The 23,809-nt window shown below is 37.8% G+C and overlaps 4 protein-coding genes across 5 annotated transcripts in view; 3 read left to right on the top strand and 1 right to left on the bottom strand.

Annotated features, from left to right (window-relative positions):
- LOC108575170 (lethal(3)malignant brain tumor-like protein 3) overlaps positions 1-558 on the bottom strand; it is an 8,305-nt gene extending 7,747 nt beyond the window's left edge. Inside the window, exon 1 of the mRNA XM_017937897.1 lies at positions 493-558. Coding sequence (XP_017793386.1) covers positions 493-557 — 65 coding nt within the window. The 5' untranslated portion in view covers position 558. The remainder of the gene's footprint in view (positions 1-492) is intronic.
- Positions 559-1,377: 819 nt separating this feature from the next.
- On the top strand, positions 1,378-3,234 carry LOC108575261 (protein-L-isoaspartate O-methyltransferase domain-containing protein 1-like). Of its 2 annotated transcripts, none has more exons than XM_017938014.1 (3): positions 1,378-1,492; positions 2,906-3,040; positions 3,116-3,234. In XM_017938014.1, exons 1-3 carry the CDS (start codon positions 1,477-1,479, stop codon positions 3,214-3,216), a joined length of 252 nt encoding a protein of 83 aa, XP_017793503.1. In that variant the 5' UTR covers positions 1,378-1,476; the 3' UTR covers positions 3,217-3,234. The 2 variants fall into 2 exon arrangements, with proteins under 2 accessions (XP_017793503.1, XP_017793502.1); XM_017938013.1 differs by lacking the exon at positions 1,378-1,492 and adding an exon at positions 2,643-2,746.
- A 2,110-nt stretch (positions 3,235-5,344) lies between these two features.
- LOC108575262 lies at positions 5,345-22,333 on the top strand (the record flags this gene model as incomplete). Its single annotated transcript, XM_017938015.1, has 20 exons — positions 5,345-5,871; positions 6,896-7,006; positions 7,376-7,467; positions 7,592-7,681; positions 7,764-7,867; positions 17,440-17,504; positions 17,656-17,815; positions 17,888-18,030; positions 18,140-18,344; positions 18,418-18,579; positions 18,661-19,191; positions 19,257-19,432; positions 19,493-19,642; positions 19,703-19,985; positions 20,053-20,262; positions 20,323-20,473; positions 20,547-20,769; positions 20,829-20,958; positions 21,038-21,158; positions 21,231-22,333. Coding segments are annotated over 20 exons (4,347 nt in total), but the record flags the coding sequence as incomplete, so codon positions are not given.
- LOC108575263 lies at positions 15,995-17,192 on the top strand. The gene is made up of 2 exons (XM_017938016.1): positions 15,995-16,332; positions 16,604-17,192. The coding sequence occupies exons 1-2, from the start codon at positions 16,280-16,282 to the stop codon at positions 16,929-16,931; spliced, it is 381 nt and encodes a 126-aa protein (XP_017793505.1). The 5' UTR covers positions 15,995-16,279; the 3' UTR covers positions 16,932-17,192.
- Positions 22,334-23,809: the final 1,476 nt, after the last annotated feature.

Consider the following 23,809-nt stretch of genomic DNA (forward strand, 5'->3'; position numbering starts at 1 on the left):
AATATCGAGGTTATTTAAAAATTTCGAAAGATAAGAAAAAAACTGCTTTTGTCTTTAGCACTATAAATTGATCGTTATGAATATGTAGACATAATCATTATCAAAGCACCTAATAGTCACGATGTTTTTACTATTTCTATATAAGTGGAGATAAATTGAAAAAGAATATAAAGAAAAATTGTTGTGGGAATTGAAGTAACATGTATTGAAAAGTTTATACACGTTACATTCATTCAAAAAATACTTTACAACTTTTTTCAAGTATACCAATGCGAGAAGTTATGAGAAGCTTTATAGGTATACTTACTAGAATAAGTGAATGTTATCTGACGAATTATGAGCGGTAATTTTAAGGATATACTCTATCGAACGTTGGTCATGAAAAAAAATTACCTAACCAATAAAAATCTGAATATTCAATGATATCACTGTTATATTTTACACGTGAACAGCACATTGTAAACATAAGAAATTATATGATAATAAACTCACGTTTTAAAGTTGTCAGTCGCCATCATATGCGAAGAGACGGTATCATTTGAAGTGCGCATGCGCATCGACCCATGTTGCTTCTGCTGTAAAGACACATTCACATTTGTACGTCTAGAATAGAACAAGATAAAAATGTTTAACTACTTCAGCAATATGTATTTAATGGTATGTAATGATATATTTCACTATCGACCTTATTGCCGCCACCTTTGAAATATCGAATCAAATGTACAACGCAAATGCTACTATGCAATGAAATGCAATTTGTACACAATATTTAATTATGAATGCATACAGTAATAAATGATTATAATTATTCTTACTTTCATTTTCATGCAAAAGACATAGTAACCATTGAAAAATTATATATTTTTTTAATTTCATAAAATAATATTGCAAATTTTTTGCATTTAGCAAAATAGGTAACATTAATTTATATTTTTGGCTACGTAAAACAAGAATTAAGCTGTGCAGTATCGATTGATACACAAAATAGATGCAGTATATAACAAATTTAATGGAATTGATGAATACATTTGGAACACGTGTTTTATGCCTGGCTTCTATATCGAGAACGTTTTTCTATTTATAATGTAGTAATTTCCTGATCTCCGTACGATAGGTATACACATTATTTTTATACATTTAACTCTCTCCGATAAAATCCTTATCACGCATTCGATGCGTATCGAAGACATACACCCGAACACAGTGATATTGCAGTGGCGTTAAGGGACACCTTGAAATTGCTTACTTATTAATATGTATACGTATGCGCACACGTATAAAACTCTTTACGTATAAATATACATATTTATATTTACATTTCGAGACATAATATGTCAGAGCGTATGTAACGCTTGCGCTTGATGTCGTACGCTTCGAAAAGACCGATTAACATTCGTTCACGTTTTAGAGGAAAGGAGAAAATGAAATAATAAAGTACATAGTGGCGGAGAAAAAAACTTCATAGTGTAGTATAAAATGCAAGATGATGATCGTAATTAATCAGATTTTTCACTAATAAAGATCGTCTGTGTGCCGTTTAAACCCACCAAAGAACAATATCTAAAACGCACAATGGCGTAGAGACAGTTCATATTTTGTGCTATCAGCTGATAGACTCGATGGACCTTACGTTACCAAAACAGTAGCATCTTAACAATGAATTCAGCTTCTTGTCGTGTAATGTTACGTTACGATATGTAATATCGTGCTCAGTCAAATCTGAAAGATTTCTTTCCTGCAACTTTAACTCGATATCATTATTCACTGTCATCGAGTACAATATTTTCGATATATGTACATTTTTAAACATTCAGTACAATTGATTTATCGTTCATTATGAAATATTAACAATTCTTGTAAAGATATAAATATATATGTATGTATACACATTATCCGATTTTATACATATATGCGACACGCATTGATATAATTGTAATATGTTATGTTTTGATATGTAAAATTAACCGTTTCCTATAACAGTATTGATACTTAAACACCTGGTCAGGAATAAAATATTTAAATACTTAAACACTCAGCAATTGGGTGGTATAAAATATGCCAAATACCGCAAACAAAAGCACGCATTAACTCGTGACTGAGTGTTTAAGTATTAACAGCAAAGGACACCATGTGCATAAGGCATTTACTGGACTATGATTTTTACCAGATGAAATATACTTTAATAGAATGTCATTTATTACATTTTTCATGTTTATGTGAACTTTGGTAATTACAATTAGTATATTATAGTAAAAAGTTGTGATCATTATATTTGTATTTCTTTCTTCATATTTAAAAAAGAATCTGTGCAAAAGTTAATGATGTAGTAACAAGTAATGATTATTACATAAGTGGCAATAGGTAAAATTTACATAATAATGTTAAAAGAGATAACACAGAAACTGTTTCATTGATAGAGAATTTATTGGTTAATTATTTTTGCACATTTTTATTTGATCATAAAAGTATCCAAAGATATATAAAGTACACATTCAATCAGCACTTTTAAAGCTTTTTACAAAGATATGTTTTTAAGAATAAATTCTACTATATGCAGTGGACTAAGTAATGATGAAATAGTCGATAGCTTGATGTTTTCTGCACATATAAAAACAAAAGCAGTGGAACAATTTTCACAGCAGTTGATAGAGGAAATTATGATTTACCTTCTCAAAGATAGGAAACTTATAATGCTGCCTGGATCCATAGCAAATTTCATTTATCATCATCATGCAAATATGCAGAGGTAATGGAACATCTTGCTTTGGAACCAGGAATGAGTTTTTTAAATCTTGAATCATGAACTGGTTATTTCAGTACAATGACTAGATTCATATTGAGTAAGAATATTACTGCTTTACTAGATTAATATAGAATATTCATGGTATCTTTATATATTCCTTAGACCAACGTGGAACTAATCATGATATTGAATTGCACAAAGATTGTTTAAAGTATGCACATGACGAACTAGAAGAATTTAAGCAGAAGTCATTAACTCTGGATCTATTTAACTTCTATATACCAGTTCTCATAGAAGGTGACGTATAAACCATTTACTTATGTGTGACTCCTGTAAAAACAGAGAAGAGTCATGTAACTGTATATTCAACAGGGACTTGTTTGAATGTTGTACCTGGCAGACAATGCGACAGAGTATATTGTAATACAACATGTTTCGAGAGTCAAGCATTTGTTACTCTAAACATCAGTTGATTGGTGCATATAGAAAAGGCGAACATACATGGCGGTATTATGATGTATTTACTGTATCATTTGAAAAACTGCTTGTGTCTAATGCACCTACAATTGCTTTTCAAATATAAAAACATATATATTTATGAATGAATCATTCATGTCTTGCAGTTGAACGTACTTCATTATTTTTACAAAAATTACATAAAAGCAAAATTAGGCATCATTTGTGACAAAATGTATGGAGAGAACACGCGGATCTGGGAACGGAGAAGCCTATGCTCGTCATTGGGCGATGCCATTTACCTGAGCGTTCGCCCACAAATCAGTTCAGCAATGAAGATAGCAGCTCAGACGATAGTATGTGTACCTCCAACATTAGCTCCGCAATAGAAATAGGGATCATCCATTACGTAAACAGCCCAACCTTTTCTACATACATGAAAGAGAAGATCCATCACTTACCATTGCCGTTTACAGAAAAATTGTACACAATTAGTGAGCTGTTTTCATGAACTGTAAGATAAGTAAATTATATACAGAAATCACAGTATTCTAATTTGAATAAATAAATATTTATGTTTAAGCATAACTTGGTATGATGCAATAATTTACATAGCATAATTTCTTTATTCTTTTCTTTACCCTGCGACCTTACAAGTCCTTGAATCAAACAACGTAGAATACAGAAATCCGTCTATCGCCTTCTACTTAAATCAGCATTAACAATTATCTGCCCTTATCACAGTTTTTATCTACAGCTGGTAGTCATCCCATTATTCAGAGATACCGTGATATCATGCAACAAAATTGAATATCATCATCTCACAACTCAAGTAATCATCAATATTTCCTAAAATATTATATACACACACGTGGATATGCACACTCCCGTCCATAAGTATCCGGACACATGGTACATTTAGATTAAGAATAAATTTATATTATACTTATAAAATGAAACTAACACTTGCTAATTATTTATATTATAAAAGAAGCTGAATTATCGTGTTTTTGTAAGATCTTACTGAAAAGCAATTATAATAAACGTTATCTTCAAAATTGACAAGTGGCCGGTGACTTATGCACAGAAGTGTATACATATGTATATCTATCAGTGCATGTATACAAAACATAAACCTATCTGCTTCTTTCCTCCTAGCCTCAAAAATCAGACTACACACCAATTCCTAACTTACTTCGAACCTCTTGAAAAATCAATCCTATTATCCACCAGCATGGACACAACTATATACATCCTTGCTTACTACAGACATCTCCGGCATAACAATTTTGTTTTTTTAATTTATTTGTTTAGTTTATCGGTATATTTAATTGTCAAAGTAAAAAACATGGAAATTGGAGAGTAAATCTCTTAGCCTGGATCCTTCTCCCTGCTCAAGGGGGCGAATGGGTGAACGAAGGGTGCACTGAGGGTGCGCGTGGTGAGATCAGTTGTGCGGAAGAGGCTAACGCCCAGCTGCCCGGCAGATCGCGGGTTCTAACGTTCGCGATAACCAACACTGGATTCCTGATCTGATTGCTAATCGCCTAGAAAGAGGAAGATAAGATCGATCAGAATGTGTCTATATTATTAACATTGCCTACTATATTCGCGTTATTCTGTGCATTACATAACTGAACGAGTCATACAAATTCTTATCTTTATAAGTAGTAACAAAAATCTTGTTCTCTCTCTTTCTGCGTGCGTGTGTGTGTGTGTGTGTGTGTGTGTGTGTCTACGCGCCCGCGTGCGTGTGTTTGTGCATCTCAAAATACCATGCTACTCTGTATTCATCAAAATGCACTAGTGTTAACAAACTAGGTGTATTTCATGTAAGAATAAACCCTTGTGTTACGTGGAAATAAAATGTGATCGCTTAGTGGTACAATCCAGTGAGAAATACGTACATTTTGAGCACTGTTGAGGAGAACTGGTTGTTCCCACTGTCTGTGTAAGTAGAGGAATATTATTCTTTAATTAGAAAAAGTCCCATTGTTTTATCATGTATATTGCATACTAATAATTAACAAATGTTAAACCTGTGAATAGTAATTTTTTATTCCATCTTTCCACTGACAGCTTTCCAATAGTCGTGACCACTTGTGCAGTTAAAAATATCCCCTTCCCATTTTGATCTTCCTTCTCCTATTTTACCTTTATCACCTAACCCTCATCGGAGGCTCAATTTCAACCGAGATATCCTGTGGAGGTCATCTAACTGCGCCCAGGGGAGTGATTCAGACGCCGAATTTCCCTCGATCATTTTCTGTTCCCATCAAATGTCGCTGGGTGATTGACGTCTCCGATATTCCGGCGACCAACAGCTCCATCGTGATCTACCTTACACAGGTGTACGTGTACAAAGGACTCAGCTTCACAGAGTACGCGTACTACGAGTCAGAGAGCGTGAATTTCGGTGCTGCGCTAATCAAAGAGATCACCGAGGGAAACGTGTTCGAGTACAAATACTTCCGTACGTTCAGACGGTTTTTGGTCGTCGAATTCGAACTGGATCGGCTGGAAGGTAATCATGTACGCGTTTTGGATAATCTGCTGGACGTGTACGGGTTCAATGTCACGTATCAGATGATCGAGGACGTGCCGAACTCAGATTCCTGCTCCGTACAGCATTGCTCCTACACCGGGAATTGCCTCGTGTCCGGAGACTATGCGTGAGTTTCGTGCCAACTTTTACTTTTCGATCTTCTGGAATTTCTTGCCTATTGCACAATGTATTGCGTACTGTCTGGGTGGGTTTGCAGTTTATTTACTGCGTTGTTCATGACAAACTTTTATTCACAAATATTAGTAACTATTTTAATAATTTATTCATTTCTAAATATCTATAATTTCATAGGAATCAAAAGAGAAATTTTGTTCGATAATAATGATATCTATATTAATATTTGCTCTTGATCTTGAATTACGTGGTCCTTTATTGTTTACCATGCTCACATCTTACGAGATATTACGTTCTAGCATACAATGCATCTCAACAGCCTTATCGTTAGACTCACACACGTAGAAGTTTACCTTCGAACAGCAAGTATGTAGATCCACCGTATTTGTTCCAGCGACCTCCTCGAAAACCATTAAACGCGCATTATCTCGATGCAAACGGGGTCCACTTCGAGTCTAATTGAGCCGCTTTATCATTCTCTCGGATTATCGTCCTGTTTGCTTTCGTACCAGTTCGAACGAGTGCCACTTTTCCGCTGGGCGACCTATTTCCTCGCTGAACACGTGCTCGCACCCCCATCAACAATTCTCCTCTCGAAAAGTTTCGAAGAAACTAGTTTCGAATCATTTTCCAAAGACTCCACCTCATTTTCGTCACGTTTCAAACTCGTACTTTTTATTCTAACTTTTACACTTCATAAGCGACTCTCGATTAACATCCACAAGGCACAAAATTTAAATATTATATTTTGCAAAATGTAAAGGTTTGAACGAGTGGAAAGAAACAATCACGTGAAACGGGAGGCAATTCGATTTTCCCTATCTCACGGTTGGACGGTTAACTTCGGAAAGTTCCATTATGGAACACAAACAGAACGGAGGATGGCTTCAAGCGATATCATATCAGCTCATGAATCATTAATGAACTCCATTAAATTTTCCTATACTCTTGAATCACTCCGCTTATAACTTATTACGTGCAAATAATTAAGTTAAGAACTTGACATTTGCTTGCAGGGGCTTTTGGTGCGACTGCTTCGAGGGTTTCAGCGGGAAGAACTGCAACGAGGGACCTCTGTGCTTCGATGACAGGCAAAATGCCGTCTGCCAGAGCGGAGGCACTTGCAAGTATGCCAATACCACTCATATTACAATGGATCACCGTGCAAAGACCTCCCAAAACAACCATAATAAACCATAACGTCACTGAAATTGTATAACTCCTTTGTCTCCCTGACTTTTACCCTACTTTTACTTCTATTTTTGTATATTATGTATTATCAATACCACAAAATATCGTCCTATTATTACCCTCGAAAAATCAACCAAATAGAAGAAGATCGATTGCCAGATAAATATAGGTCGATCAACTAATTACTCTCACGTCATTAAACTTTCCAAACTACTAGAGAGAGAACTTTCAATCCTTCACAGACGAAAATCTCTCTTCGTGAAGCATCGAGGGATAAATGACAAGCTGGTTACAAACTGTTCTAGGCAAATTGGAGCGGAAGCGATGAGCTGCGGTTGCGTCGATGGTTACGTCGGCCGTAGTTGCGAGATTCATCTTCTAGACACAGTGGGCGGCGGTATGCTTCCATCCGATATGATTATTCGCACATAACATTTGAATGAGTCACGGTCTGAGCCGAATACAAGCCGCGTGAGTCATTCACGAGCGACAACGCTTACGAGGTCAATGCTTGTTCGCAGAATGCGGAATCGAAAATTGCATAATACAGTGCCCACGCGAGGAGGAACGACAGCCATGTGCTTGCAGAAACGGCACCAAGATCTACAACAGTACGTTTCATTACTCTCCTGCGGTTATTCCGGAGATGGAACGTTCTTAGAATATTAAGTAATAGAGAGGAAACTCTTGCAGATCGGTCGAGGTACGAATGCAGAATCAAACTATCGAATGTGACGTCGCTGCGCGCCGGGCTGATCGCGCAACACGGTAGCGTGGAATCGTACATTGGCAAACAGGTGAGTGAAGAAAACTTAAAGAAGAAAAGAGTGGTTTCGTTTGAAGTATAGTGCGTGGAGTCTGCACGGAGCTGTATACCTCCATTTTATAGCTATTTTTAGGGAGATGAAACTAGGCTATGAGATCTAATATGATTTTATTAGCAAATATTAATTTGGATAGCACTAGATCAAACAATCTGAGACAAAGAAAAACTGAGAAAGTGGGGGTTCATTGCCTTACGAAAATAACGACCCTGACCGACGAAGTCTTGTGAACTCTACATTACGCGATACTCAAACTATACATATTTCTGGCTATAGGTACTGCAGACCGAACGGTGTTATATGCATAGATGAAGCGTGGCCTGTCTGTGAGTCACGCATGCAGCACTCGCGCACGCAATGTCGCGTTATCGCATAGTTTCCCAATCTATCATCTTTGGTATTCGCCTGCTATAAATTGTAATGTATTGTTTACGGTCGAGCACGCACTACCGTGTGACAGGCGTATATACACCTGTGAGTCACGCATGCAGCACTCGCGCACGCAATGTCGCGTTATCGCATAGTTTCCCAATCTATCATCTTTGGTATTCGCCTTCTATAAATTGTAATGTATTGTTTACGGTCGAGCACGCACTACCGTGTGACAGGCGTATATACACTTCATTGTTAATTATTATTTAATCATGCGACTTAGAACGTGTAGGTTAGAACAAGTATGTATAGATGTATGTACATACATGAATATACACGAATTTCGCCATGATGGTTTACTTGTTATACACAGAACTCATAGACGTTGCATCTGTCATAACCATGATTCTCTTTCCGAACATCTGGCAATGAGTATCCTTTCAGAATCTTCAGACTTTTTTTGAAATTCTCTGTCAAACCATGCCTTTCTGAATCTGCCAAATAAATTCTCGTTCCATCATGTCTTGCAGATCACTTTATGAATCCAGGGAATTAAAACATCAGAAATTTCTTCGTCGTACAGTATGTGCCCGATGAAAATAACATCTATAGATTTCTCAGATGTTTAGTACAGTAGATTTTTTCGGGATACTTCAAAGTGCACATGGTTCATTGCAGCATTCATGGAAATGGCCGTACATGCGACTGGAATCACACAAAATCGATACAGTTACCATTGGAAACAATGACACCGATTTTAGTGATTCTTTTTTTACGCTTGATTGACGGTGCAATATAAAAATATTCCGTGCAATTTCAGACACTGGTAGTCTTTGCAAACAACCAACATTACATAATAGTAGTAGCACGGATTAGTTTCCATCAATGCGTTCTCATTGATGTCTCAAACGAGGCAATCGAACGGACAATCTAACTGCGATAATTAATTTCCACTGAAATCACTCGGATCAACCGTGCAGATATAAACGACCAATAACCGCTAAAATATAATAACGCGTCTAACCGTATCTCTAGGTTTGAGAGCCGCGGATAAGATAAAGGGGAATTGTGGTGGATATCAAAGAGTATCGATTGTGTAACGTTAATCCGCTATAGACGATTCGATTTCATCTGGTGAAAGTAAAGTTAAGGAATTTTATAACACCGAAATGTGGCGTTACTGAATTCCTATTTCCCTCGAGAAATTTTATTAAGAATCCCTGACTTAATTCGCAATAAATAATATTCTACTTTTATATATTATCCCAAAAAATTTTCCTAGCCTAAAATTCTTTACCAAATTTTTACACACTTGTTCAAGTATACAATCTATTCGCATAGTAACGTATTAAAATTATTGACGTTAATTTTTATCCCTACAACTTGCAAATTCTTCTTCGACTTCATTCTTCTTAGATTCTACTAGTACGTATTAACAGTATGATTCTATAGTTCCGGCAGACGTTACTGTCGATAGTAATATGTTACGACGTAACGTCGGTGCGTCAGCGACGCTCGTTCGGCGTATGGGGGCCCGTTTTAGAATGCAACGGACGTAGAACCCAGAAATGGACAGCCTTCCACTGACGCACGACCAGCCAGACCTTTACTGCTCGTGTCTCACTGTAAAACGGGGAATACCGTGCGGTCTGACCCACATTTTCGACTTTCTTATTGACTGTCCACGGCACTATTAATGATTTCTCACGTCAACACGAAAAGGAACGGTTCCTTCAATGTTCAATAATATCTAATTTAGGATAATGGTATAGTCGATGGAAGCAATATAGTAAGATCATAAAAGGTGTCGGTCAGGTGTCAAAGTACATTCATCTAATCTGAGCGCCAAAACAGAAGTTTGAAGAAGATACGGAAAAGCTTGAGCCTTGTGCAGAGGTATTCAATGTCAACTCGAAATTGATGCTTCCATTGCAGCATATATTTGAAAAAAATTTGTCTACGCTTTAATCCTTAACAGCTGCATGTTAATTTTTAATATAGAACAAGAGGCGACGGTGACTTAGTACCGTATAACTTTAATGAAAGATTGTAAGCAGAAATTTTAAAAATCAATATGCAATGTTCAGAGGGGAAAGTACGTTTTTATGCACATGCAGGAGACACGTGGAGCTTAATTGGTCGCTTCATTGATGGGTGACGAAGTCGATTCCGTTTGCTGCGTGCAGCAATGCAAATACCTATCGTTATCGATGTGTATTTCCGAAGGACAATACATGAGAAACGTAAATGCAATTAAAAATAACGTGGCTCGAGTCGAGGTAGTTTAAACCAATTACATCGATTCTTGGAACACGCTTTAATTCATTGTCTTAATGTTCAAGTATATGTATATACATTATCAACAATGAATTAACAGGCGTTCGACACTCAAGTAACTGATATAAATTCGTCGAGGCGCGTTTCATTATTTGTTTGGAATTTCCGTAGACTTTTAGTCATGAGTCGTTGACCTCTTTATAGAATCAAACAATTGGAGCTTCATTTTGAATGGAAAATCGGCGTTGAAACATCTGTTTATGCTCGTGGTAATGATTCGCAAATCTATTGTCGAGCCTTGTTGAGTTTGCACGTGGTGTGCCGACTTTATTTTTATTTGACTTCTCGAAGGACCACCCCGATATCTTCAGGGAACAAATTCTATTTATTTTCCACGTCGCACTGGACTTCAAGAAATAGACTATATATTCTACCAGGATTCTAAGTGGTAACTTGCTGCTGTTCTTGGCTGAACTGACTCTCGTTTTTTCGTCTTGAGCGTCTTCGAGACGCGTCCAACTAAAGACACGCTGATTGGCAGATAATTCTGAAAATTACCTACCAATCAGCTCATCTAGCCGTGCTGCCCACGCCCTTCCAGTGCGCCCTTAGCGCGATCTTTCTGGAAGGGTGGGAGACGGTTATAAGGGGGGCGAAAGTTAGTAACAATCCGGGAATTTCCTCTGGGTGACTGGTCGGTGAAAATACCGGCATGGCCAGTTGTACCCTTCGGAGTTCGTAGTTTATGGTAGGTCCTTCAGCTATCGAGCGCGAGGAGACACGACTTTCTAAAAAATATAACGAACTAATTGCCTTGCCCCGGCAGGATGGCCGGAAACGCGTATGAATGGAAAAGCAAATTCTGCAACTCAAAAATAGCCGTTCGGTACGGTCGTGCCATAAATCGTGCCAACGAAGCTCTAACAACATCCTTGTCTTCTTCACTTCTATTTACCTTTGAAATTGCAAGTCATTGACCCTGTTGTAAAATAAAAAAACTGAAACTGGTCTGTTCAGAAAGTGTATCCGATCTTGACTTCCCGAGTTGTTCCAAAGTTCTTGTGTTCTTTCTAATTCCTTCTAAAAAGGGTCTAGCAAGATAAGAGGATCAAAAGTACCGTTAAAACAAATTCGTCTTGCGATGGACCATTCGATAGCTTGTCGAAAGAAAACATTTAACACCAACTTTCAACCCTTCAGCTCGATCTAGGGGGTAGTTACGGGGTGGTTTAGGTTCATAATCTTGTGGACTATTTTTCCTATTTAAAGGTATGCAAAAATTTTGAAAAAAATTTGGCGCATGACTTGTAGTTACGTAGTTTAAAAATACATAATTAATATATGGTGGGGCATGTAAAACAGGTCGCCTGAATAACTCGCTTGCTTTTGATGATAGAAAAAAATGTATCAAATCAAACTTGCTTGGTTTCCAGGGACACATAATCTGATGTCAATAATTTTTTTGTAGATGGTAGCGTAGAGAAGACCTTGAATGACCTTCATATAGGTCATTGTATTCGTCTTGAAACGCTCTATCAGAATGTAAATAAAAAACTATATTATTCCATTTAAAAAAACAGGGTTGACTTTTGTATCTCCTCTACGCTACCATCTACGCTACTCTCCGACAAATCTGAAAAATTTGAGGATAATAGTTATGTTATGATGTTGCTACTAAAAAAATATAAAAATAGTCATTCTAATATTTCAAAGAAAATGCACATTTCTTTGTGTTTTTCATTTTTGTCAACTAGGATTTGCAACGAAAAAGTCAGGAAAAATTTCCTAACATATACCTTCGTATATGCCAGATTTTTTTCAAAATTTGTGCATACCATTAAATAGGGAAAATAGAGCAAAAACTAATAATCCAAATTTTCCCTGTAACTACCCCCGGTCGAGATAAAGGGTTGAAACTTGATATCCAATGTTTTCTTTCGGCAAGCTATCGAATGGTCCATTGCAAGACAAATTTGGTTTAAGGGCACTTTTGACCCCCTTATCCTGCTAGACCTTTTGTTAAAATAGAAATTTTGCAAATGGAATAGTATAGTTAATAATTATTAATAATATGTTAAGATTCAGCTATATCATCTTTCACTATATTTCCAGTCATCTGTTTTATTTATAGCACACCAGTATATATTATTAACTTCAATGGTATGTGTGCAAGACCCAGTATCGATCATCATTCATTGACCAAATTCACACAGGTCTCTCCTCGGTTTTTCTACCTGTTCGCCAGGTGAAGGAGTGACGTTAAATATTACTTTTATTTTTCCTTCTGCAATCTACGGTATTTCCAGCGGTTCGACTGGTTTTATTACGTCTAACGCGATTGTAAGCGCAACGCACTCGGTTCTTTCCCGTTCCTTTTTCCTCTAGTGTCGCGAGGAACTTCCACTGCAGACGATAGAATAATAAGTGTCCCTAGGCAATTATCGCGGCTGAAAATGTACGGGGAGACGTGAAATTCCTTTTCACGGTACGTTTATAAATAAACTATTCCTCCTTCTTCGAATGATAAATGATCTCTCTGGAATTCTTTTCCATGAAAAGCGGCTATTCAGGGATTCCTTGCTTATTGTTATTCTTCCTTTGATCTGTAATTTCCTTTGACGCAGGTTGATTCCCCTTTTGAGGAAAATATATTAAAATATTTTAATATATTATCCAAAGTAAACTCAACCTCTTTCATTCATTGCACAACAAGTGTATTCTTAATCGATGCAGACCTTCATTGATATCATTTGCAACGACCCTCTTGGCACCTGTTAATTTTACCGGGATAGCAGTAGCACCACATCCAGCCCCAATGTCCAAGACCTCCCTCGAGGACGAAAACAAGTTCGTTTCCGTCGTCTCATATAAATCTAGTAAGCGTCTGTTCACCTGGCCAATAAATAGACCAGAATGGCTCTTGGAAGACCTTCCTCTTTATTTCATCCTCTTCTGAAATACTTTCAAACGAGACATGGTACATCGCACGCTTGGAAGTCAATAGGAACAGCTACATCTCTGGCCTCATATGGTTTCTCGACATTTTAGTATGTTGAAAAATGGTACGAGTCACCTTTGGCTTGCGTCGTACGATTTCATCAAACACATTTCCTCCGTTGATGCACGTGCAATTCTTGGAGAGGCTTCTTTTATAAGATTCTTGTGAAAGAAATGATTTCTTCATAATTATCCAACAGCCTAAACAAGAGATATTTTTTTTTAATCAAAATAAGAACATATTTCAGGAAGTTATAAATACATAAATATATATATAAAAGATATATTCGCGTGTATCATTCTTTACTTTTATATTATGAAAACGCTCAGGGGGAATCTGAAGTCCCGATAAGGCCGTTACCTTCCCGGAACGATATCACAAGTCGCCATCTTATCCGAGAAATACCGATTCGTTTCCTTTTTCTCTCTTTGCCACGAAAACGATAAGATTATGCTCAGCTGAGACTTGTATATTAAAGAACTCGGCGGCGCCACACAACTTGTATGTTCGATTACAACAATCGAGGGGTCGATTGCGCCATAATTTTAAAAAGCAAGGACCACAAAATTCCTCGACTCCCCTGGGGGAACAATCTCCATGCTTTTAAACGTACAAAAAGATTTGTTTAATTAATAAAATCAATGAAATTGTATATAAATTGATTAGGAGAAAGTTCAATGACGGAGAGTGTCATGAACGGACCAAGGTTATTCGTTCATTCATCGAATCGAAAGTATAAAACGATCGAGACGTGTGATGTATTGAAACTCACCAAATCGAGAACTCCTGCTCCTCCGCATGCACATGAAACGTAACATTTTAATAAAAATTCCACTGGAAACTGATACATCAACCACGCGGTGAATGAATTTGGTGCATGAATGGGTGCACGGTTTTTCCGGTATTTTCAGACGGCTGATTACCGAGAATCAGCCTTTTTTACAGATTTTTTGTTCAAGGAGTTTGGGATTCCCGAAGGCTGCGCGCGCATACGCTACTTCCTAAGGTGGCTGACCGTTCGTAACTCGTTACCATGTTGTTTTTGTTAAAAAAAATATGGAAAATTTACCAGCTGATGACATTTTCGTAAACATTTTATAAATTTGAAAGATATAAATTCATGATCGAAGCAATCTCGATTTGCGCTATTTCAATGTGGACATTACCAATTGACCGTGTAAACGGGGGATTAAATTACCAATTGGTTACCTAATGAGTCAATTTTGTAGTGTATCGGAATTAACGGTGTTACGCAGCGACAAATTTAATTTTAGTGTGTTCGGTGATCATTTCCGTAAAGTGTTATACGTTTGAAAAAGGATTAGAGAGAGATAGAGAGATAATGAGACAAAAGCAGATGCCGGGTATCGATGTTTCAATAATTCCTCGTGGAAAACCGTGATTCCCAGGTAGATTTCCACCTGGGTTATCAGCCAACCTGTTCAACTGCAGGGCTGATGAAACCGAATAACCAAGACATCGTTGTTTGCATCATATGTATTTGATATGGCCACGTGATATCAATCGATGCGGAAAATAGATGGAAAACTTGCTAACCAAACAAATTTGACTATAATTTTACTATCTATTATTTATAGATCGTTTTGGATATTCATATGTGATAATATCGATATTTGTACCTGACTTTTACATCATGCATGATCAGATGCCGAAAACATTGCTAGTTAGACGAGATTGTCATTGTATACATTAAGAAACGCCATCTCATTCGACAACCGAAGTATTCCTCTCTTCCTCTAACCCATGGCTCTGTCTTCTCTCTCTCTCTCTCTCTCTCTCTCTCTCTCTCTCTCTCTCTAAGAGCATGGATCTGTGCAATACAGAGAGGCGATATAGGAACAAAGTTCCTGACCCGAACACTACTTTAGTGCGACTCCTTGTAAGGTACATTTGCACCTGCAGCTATGCATATTGTTACCTGTCGTGACGTTGCTACTTTCCTACGGATTATCTTTGGAAGCTTTCGCATCACAATATTTGCGATTGTAACCTTACGCGTCGAAGCACGATAAATCCTACATTTTACTGTACCTAGCAGTAAATATACATTTGAAAATTTAACAAAGTATAACGCAACGACTCCAGGAAAACTGATAACGGAAAGTTTTCCTTAAATCTGAACTATCAGGTAGCATTGCCACACGTACTAATTACCATCAAAGTGTCTCCCGATTGCGTTGCATGCCATGTGGTTATAAAGGTTATAAAATACACACAGGGGATTATCGTGAAGCTTTCGTTCTTCTTTGTTACTTCGTTTTCTCGGTAACAGCTTTCGTGACCGATTCGTCGATAAAAAGCTCCATTCTGTGACATAGACTCGGTACGCTTTATCTGGAATATCCGCAAATATATAGCGCATGACATGTAGTGGGGTTAGGCTCATATAAAAGCGACGCGTGCCGGTCGTCAATGTTACTCGTTGCCAAAACCTGTGAGAATCGCTTCGTTGGTACTCACCAGATACGGCAATTCATGGAAGTTTTTCACCGTTACGTAAGATCGTGTTCAAAAGATTCGTGCGTGCCAATCATTAGGCTACTACACGAGAGAATATTAGTGAATCAGTGAATCGTTGAATTCAAACGAGAGTGTTATACCATTTGTGTAAACTGGCGATCAAAGACGAGAAAATTCCAACGTTCAGTGAAGTGTGCAAGAGAAGCGCGCCAGGGACTACCAAACTGAGAAGCAATCAGGGACAAATATTCACCGATATGACACGTTGCCAAAGCATTCGATCTTACGGAGCCACCTCGATTACAGACAGGTAGTGTATTGTCATCTTTTGACATTTATAATTAGTCACGTTTTCGGACAACACGTGACGTGCGAAAGGCGCCACGAACTTGCTGAGAGTGCTTGTGCGATGCAATTCTGCTTTCGACTTTTGTAATATCTCGAATTGCCATATCTAATTAATGACTTATACCAAGCGCTCTCTCTCTCTCTCTCTCTCTCTCTCTCTCTCTCTCTCTCTCTCTCTCTAAAAAAAAAAAATTCTAAAAAAGTTTAGAGTACTCATTTTGTTCGAATTTCAGTGGAAACCTGTCGTGGCCAAAACAGAAGGAACCCAGATGCCCGAGAGGCACGATAACGTGCGGCATGCTGCCTACACTCCAAGCTCTGGCATCCAAGGAATGCGAGAACAGCCAAGGCACCGTCTGCCTCGTGCCATTCGACACCGAGATGGATTCCGCCAGCCACCTGCAAATGATCCTGCTCGAGGCGTATTGTCGCGAAATAGGTATCAAAGTGTTACGGGTATCCAGAGAAAGGATACGAGAGCATCTGTGTCCAGACACCGGAGATCTATCGTGCGTGCTGATTTCCAATGGCGATCCATATTTTCTCGACACACCGAAGTGAAATTTAGAACCAACTCGAACATCGGGCATGAATTTCTTACGACTGACTATAGTCAGACAAAATTGCACGAAGAATTCTCCACGAAGAAGAGCTGTTGGATGATTGGTGGAAGACAGAAAGAACGTTTAAGTCAGTCTTTCTCCCCTTAGGTAGGGGCGCCGTCGATAATGGAGATTACTGCTCTTGTGATAAGGGCTGAGATTTCTGTGTAGATCTGAAATATGATGACTCTTGCTGATGGTCGTTCAAGGGAGATAAACGAACGTGTTGATCATGCTGATACATGTTTTTGTATATGTTATACGTAGCAAAAAGATCAAATATTTATTTTATAATTGTTGAATTTATAAAAATGAAGTATAAGTCGTTGTTATAAATTGATGATTATTTTGCAATAATATATACATGTTTGTTTAGATATAAAATGGTAGTTGTTATTTTCCATAATTCCTTTCCTTTGGTATCCTTTGACCGCCATGTTTTTTAACGGATTCTAACTTCTTCGCAGCTTGCAAAATATTTAAGGAACTCGAATATCTCGTCCATGGAGGATTTAGAAATCCTGAGCGTGACGTGAGTAGGTACATTAAACAATAAAGAGTTCAGTTACTTTATCACCAAGCCTTTAACGAAAGAAGAGTACGTCGTAGTAAAAAGAAAAGGAACAAAAATAGATATCAATCGAAGTAGACCTTTTTTCATCATTTTGGTATCCTTCACATAGACCCACGTCGGAAGTCATTTTCCACTTTTTCGGAAACTCAGAGGATGGGGACAAGATTCGAGAATCTCTCAACAAATTGGTCCAGCGTCGACGACTTAACGAGATTTCCCTTGAATCCACACATTTCACATTTCAACAAAAGCCCGCCCTCAAATTGCAGGTATCTAATCCGCGATCTTCATCAATCATAATTCCTCATAAATTTTGTTTATTTTGATGTATACTTCTTTAGAGTCTCAAACTGAACCAAGGGAACGAGCATGAAGTTCATCTGGGAGATCAATTCATCCTGTCTTGCACTGCTCAAGGCAGTTATGGGATAAACTTCACCTGGTACAAGGACAGTATGCGGGTGAACATGAACAAAGCAACCAGGTGAATAAATCAAGTGACCTTGAGTGATCAAATACATTTAGATACACTATAGTTAGCGGTAGATAGACGCCCAGACAAGCTGATAAATAAGATCATTTTCATTCATCAGGGAAATTTGGTATAGAAACGTTCCCAATGATGGTTCTGATTTACACACATCACTATTAACAATAGAAAAAGCGACATTACTAGATGCGGGTCAGTATACCTGTCAAATAATTGACTGGGGTGTTCAGCAGTGTAAAAGTATCTATATAAACATCAGAGATGAGCCTGATGTTAAGGTTATGCCTATGAGTGCCACTATAGACAAAGTAACTTTGAAAACCACCTCTTAACCATATAGAAAATTCAAGTGTTCATTCTCTAAATTGATTCCTCTTTCAGGGAAGTAACATTCAATTGACATGCATGACACCAAACATGCCTAACATTGGAATAGGTTTTGGTTGGACCAAGAATAGAGCACTATTGAAATTAGAACCTGGTAGTGAAGTCTGGGAGGACTTATATCCTGCTGGTAGTATACTAAAGATCACAAATGCACAGGTGAAGTATTCACTCAATAATACAGTACTATTCCAAAAATTTTTCCTTAAAAAGATCTACATCTTTGCATAATGTTTTTAGAAATCTGCAATATACACCTGCAATGTAGCAGACAAGTCCATGTCTGTTCGCGTGGAGGTGGTTAATCGAACACTGATACCAATTTGCCTGAGAGAAAAGTCCTGGGGTCTAATTTGGCCAGACACAGCTCCGGGATCCGAGTCACTGTTAGAGTGTCCTCAGCACTTTGTGGGAAAGAGGGTGTCCAGACTGTGCTCAATGAAAGACGCTACCACGCCTGAATGGCAGACGCCTGACTTCTCTTCCTGTTTGTACGAACCTCTGGTTTCACATTATAACAAGTTTAAAAGCTTGACATTAGGCTACCAGAATATCACTGGTTCTGAAACCATCTTTGTGTTCTGGGAGACCCTGAGATCGCGTGGCTTGTCTCTTTATCCTGGCGAAGGGGATCGTATTTTGAACACACTGGCAGAAATAGAACGTTATCAACATAATATGGAGTCATCTGACTTGCACTCATCAACAGAGCCTTTGATACGTATAATCAGTCGAATACTGAATGATGAGAATTCAATCTTAAGTCAACAGGTAACAGTGAATTTAATTGGAATAAATGCAAAAGTAAAAAGAAGTCACAAGTGTCTAATTTTCAGAAAGTTTTGTTACTCCTTCAAATTACTCAGAGAAGCCTGATACACTGGTCCACGATAACAACTCATCCCTACAAGCATTTGTCCCTCTCGTCCTTGGTAATAGATATTCAAGAATTGCAACAACACAGTGGAGACAGTATCACTCATTCTCTTCAAATCCCTACAAAGGACTCCATGTAATTATCGTGTACTGAATAACACCATATTCACTGAATTATATCATTGATCGTTTACAGGTATCCAAATTGGTATGATGGTAAGACGACGATACGTCTATGGAAGAAACTACAACGTGGTGTAAAGTTTAACAATACGATTAATGTAATCGTGATCGTTTATAAGAACGTGTCCCATTTTCTTCCAGCGACATACGTGAAGGAACTCGAGTAAGTAACAACACTATTAAAGCTAATTAAATAGACTTCAAGAACACCTCTTTTTTACAGTGATGGTACAGATCTGGAGTTCCGTATCAATTCTCGGTTAGTCACAGTGGCAGTGCCTGCGTTCAGTCTAGATAAACACAATAAGATCTGGGTGGACCTGCAGATGAAACACGTGCAAAACCAATCGAACACCTGGAATGTGTCATGTGGTATGATAGATGGTACAGGTTTCTGGGATCTGAAGAGCTGTATTGCTAACACCTTACCAGGAGATGCTAGCACACATTGTCTGTGTCCCAGTAGTGGGACTTTCGCGGTTTTTCTAACAGCACGTGCAGTCAGAGTAAGTTCATACTGTGCAGGCTGTGTCAAGAGAAGCAGAACACCTTTGAATGTAACATCATCTTCAGGTAGTGCTAGCAAAAAAAGAGCAGACTACGTTCATCGTGATATTCGGATGTGGTAGCTGTTTGGCACAGTGTCTCTTCTCCTCTTTGATTCTGGGATCATTCTGGTGGAAGAATCGTAACTGGTTAAACTTTTTAAAGCTTCAATGTTGCGGTGCTTTAGTCGGAGCGATGGCTGTTTTTATTTATGCTGTGCACAGTCATCTACCAGAGGTAAAATTATTACTTAATTGTTATCATTTAATTTATTTGTACAATTGTTATTTATTTTAGAGTTCTTATGCAATTGTGGCGACCACTTTGGAAGCCCTTCTCCTGGTTGGCATGTCTGCACCGATATCCGAAGCCCTAATTATCTACGCTGGTTTGACTCAAGTTCGATCTAGTCAACACTTCCAGCCTACCGTCATTGCAGTCATCACTGGTTCGAATAAGTACTTCAAAAATTAATTAAACATTTTTCGATAAATTTTTGTTAAGCATTTTGTTGGATGCAGGTGTTCCAGTGTTGGCTGTACTGAGCACGGAACTTACGCACAAGAGCACCGGATGGAGGCACGAGTCGTGGTGGTTGATCTTTGGTAGCGGTGTCTATACTATATTCGTCACTTGCGCAACGATGATGTTTCTTATATTCGTGTTATTGTACCTGGGAATATTGCACAAGGCACACGCTCTTGTCGAAGAGAACTTTATGAAAAAGGAGGCTATAGAGGCGAGGTATAGTTGTAAAAATTGTTCAATAAGAATGGAAAGTTCGAAACGTTCATTTTCTTCAGGCTACGAATGCTTCATCGAGCTGCCATCGTGATTTGCGGCGTAATAGCAACGGAGGCCTCATCAATCTTCTACATAAATTCCACCTCCATTATCTTCCATTACATATTTGCCTCTCTCTCTTCCGTTTTGGTAAGCAACCACACTAATAATCACTAAAAAAAAAAACACTTAAAAATATTAAATCTTCAACATTTTATAATAAATCTAGGGCTTCGTCATAATAATGGTGTACATTATGAACGGAGATTTAGCGATCGTTGACTTGATCCTGACCAAGCTCAAATGGAAACAGAATATGGAAGAGGAGATAACGTCCGAGCCAATCAAAGGTGCTCATTCAATTCAACTACACCTAACCTTCCATTCACATGGTTAAAACGAATTTATTTTCTCCTTATTAGTGTGCTCAAAGAGCGGTGCCGAAGTAGAGAACGATACAGCTCCGCCACCATCCTCCTTGAGCATTGGTGAACCATACTTGGAGGCTCGTGGAATAGCAGCGGGTAGTATAGACATGCGGGAATTCGTGAACGAATCGTCGAGCTCGTACTCAAAACCCTCAGTCCCTGTAGCTGGCAGGTTCTTACCAGAAATCCGAATTGATCACACGGACGACATAAATTTGGAGAATTACAGCACCAGTCCGCGAAAGTATCAAGAGACCATAGCTTTTGACCATGTGTTCTCAACGCGGGCATCTCATTGTGTAAACGAGCCTTATAACGCTGGCGAGTGCTGCAGTTTCAGAGAGTACGGTAAATATCGAGAACCTCAAGGGCAAATCTTTATAGCGCACAATGTGTCGCCAGAGAGCTCGTCCAAGGTTCTGTGCAGTGCGGATGTTGAATCTCGCTTAAGTGGAATGCCAGACGTGACCTTGGCTGTGAAAAACGACGTTGAACTACTGACATCGACGGAGCTGAAGAGCAGAGAACATGTGAACATTATACCCGACATAGCGAACACCACGGAACGAAAGCAACCGGATGGAGAAGAGAAAGCGCCGGAAATTGTGATCACAAACTGTGAAGCCACGGCCAGTGGTATGCTGGATCGTATTGCGCATGACCTTGACTATTTGCTGAATCGTACCCATTCTACAGATGGGACTTAACTCTCGAATTATAGTCTGGAGGAAATTGTTTAACCGCTCAAGGCATACCCCCCACCACTATCGTTCAACGAAGCATTGTATCATGTAGACCTGGTTTATTTGGTGACGCGTAATTCAGTGCTGTTCGATGTACATTCTGGAATAACTTGTTACTACAGTATATGAATGTTGAATAACGAATGTGTGAGAAATATATATTAGCGAATACTATCTAATGGGCATGTATAGAAAAAGAGAAAATCGTACAAAATGTGAACAGCACTAACATAAATGAATGCAAAATTGATTTCGTAAAGAATTTCTACCTGTTCTGTAAAGTCACAGAAGTGGAAATACTTAGATTGTAAAATGTACAATTTTAACAAACCATGCAAACAAAAACATGAATAAACAGACACAGTACTTTTAAAAGAAACAGTTAACTATTATCATTATCATTATAATATCGTTCAGCGTTATGTTTCTTATCACGTAACAAATACTCTAGCGTTGTAAAAGTATTGCATTACGCTTGCAGCATGTTAAGCTAAACAAGATCACATGTGCAGAATTTCTCCATCCCTTTCACTCTTCGTTTTATAAATACACGCTCTATCTCGGACTCTCTCACCCTCTCCCTCCTTCTCTCTAATCTATCTCATTAAATGTCTCTAAGAAAGAATATCAATCGTGAAAGAAGACTCTTTGTAATGACATTTTTCATTATACACTCCATCCACTAAAAAAAAGTGTTTTACGTGGAAGACATCTCGTGTTCTTCTTTTTACACACACACACACACACACACACAAGTTATGTACACGAATAAATTTTTATAGAATACAGGATCATCAGACTTCATGTTTCTTCCTGAACCACAGACTCCATATTATTCTTTTCCTTTTTAACGTCAATATCAACGTCGAGGTATAAGCATGTGTGTGAAAGAATAAAAGAAAGACTGATAATCAGGAAGACAGGAGCAACAAGAGTATCAATGCACGAAAACAAATTTCAGGCAGTGTAATTCCGAGTTATAGTATTTATTTATCACTGTCATCGTACAGCCCATTTCGATAATATCCACGATTCAGTTGTCGTCGCACTTTCTTTTTTCCGTTTTTTCCTTTTATAATTTGAATTATAAAGCTATACATTCAATTTTTAGTTCAATACTCTACTTACATACTTAAGATCGAAGTTTATGTTGTTGGTAATAGTTGTTGTTGTTGCTTTATTTTATTTATTCTTTTTTTTTTCATTTTGCCTCTTTACCGCTAGTAATGGTTAGTCGTTTGCTTAGTGAAATGCGTCACTGAAAATTTTTCTCTTTGAAAATTCTTTCATTTTTTTTACCGAGGTACGAAAAAATGTCGGAATAGTATCTCTTGGCCAAGCACGTGTTATAAATGCAAAAAAGACATAATAAGGTCGGTGTTAGTTTGTTAGCACTCGAATATACCTATATGACTAGTTTTCTGTGTCAACAGATTTTCTTAAAAATATAAATTATTTACAAGGATTTCAGCTAATTTTATAGAGATTTAATAACCTTGGTTTAATCACATCAATAATACCGAAGTATAGGAGGGCCGTGGCTGTATCATCCGATTACTATAGAGAAAAACAAAAAAAAAGTAATAAAAAACAAAAATAAAACTGTATTTGAGTGGCCATTGGATCACATTCTCATCCACGAAACGTCAATACACGTTACCACTCTTTCTTCTCGATTTCTATAACCAATAAAAAAAAAAATCTAATTCTTTTATTTGATTCTTATAAAAAAAAAAAGCATGATAATTCAGAATCGGGTCTAATCGCAATACATATTGAATAAGCATAACAAGTGCGGAGTTCACAGTCTTTCCTTTCTTTTTTCTTTTT

Source organism: Habropoda laboriosa, unplaced genomic scaffold (genome assembly GCF_001263275.1).
Source record: "Habropoda laboriosa isolate 0110345459 unplaced genomic scaffold, ASM126327v1 scaffold207, whole genome shotgun sequence".
NCBI lineage: Eukaryota > Metazoa > Arthropoda > Insecta > Hymenoptera > Apidae > Habropoda > Habropoda laboriosa.

Coding starts and splice junctions, on each gene's coding strand:
- LOC108575261 (XM_017938014.1), top strand. Junction 3,041..3,115: donor TATACCAGTTCTCATAGAAG/GTGACGTATAAA, acceptor TATATTCAACAG/GGACTTGTTTGAATGTTGTA.
- LOC108575263 (XM_017938016.1), top strand. CDS start 16,280: ATGACACGTTGCCAAAGCATTCGATCTTACGGAGCCACCTCGATTACA. Junction 16,333..16,603: donor GCCACCTCGATTACAGACAG/GTAGTGTATTGT, acceptor TTCGAATTTCAG/TGGAAACCTGTCGTGGCCAA.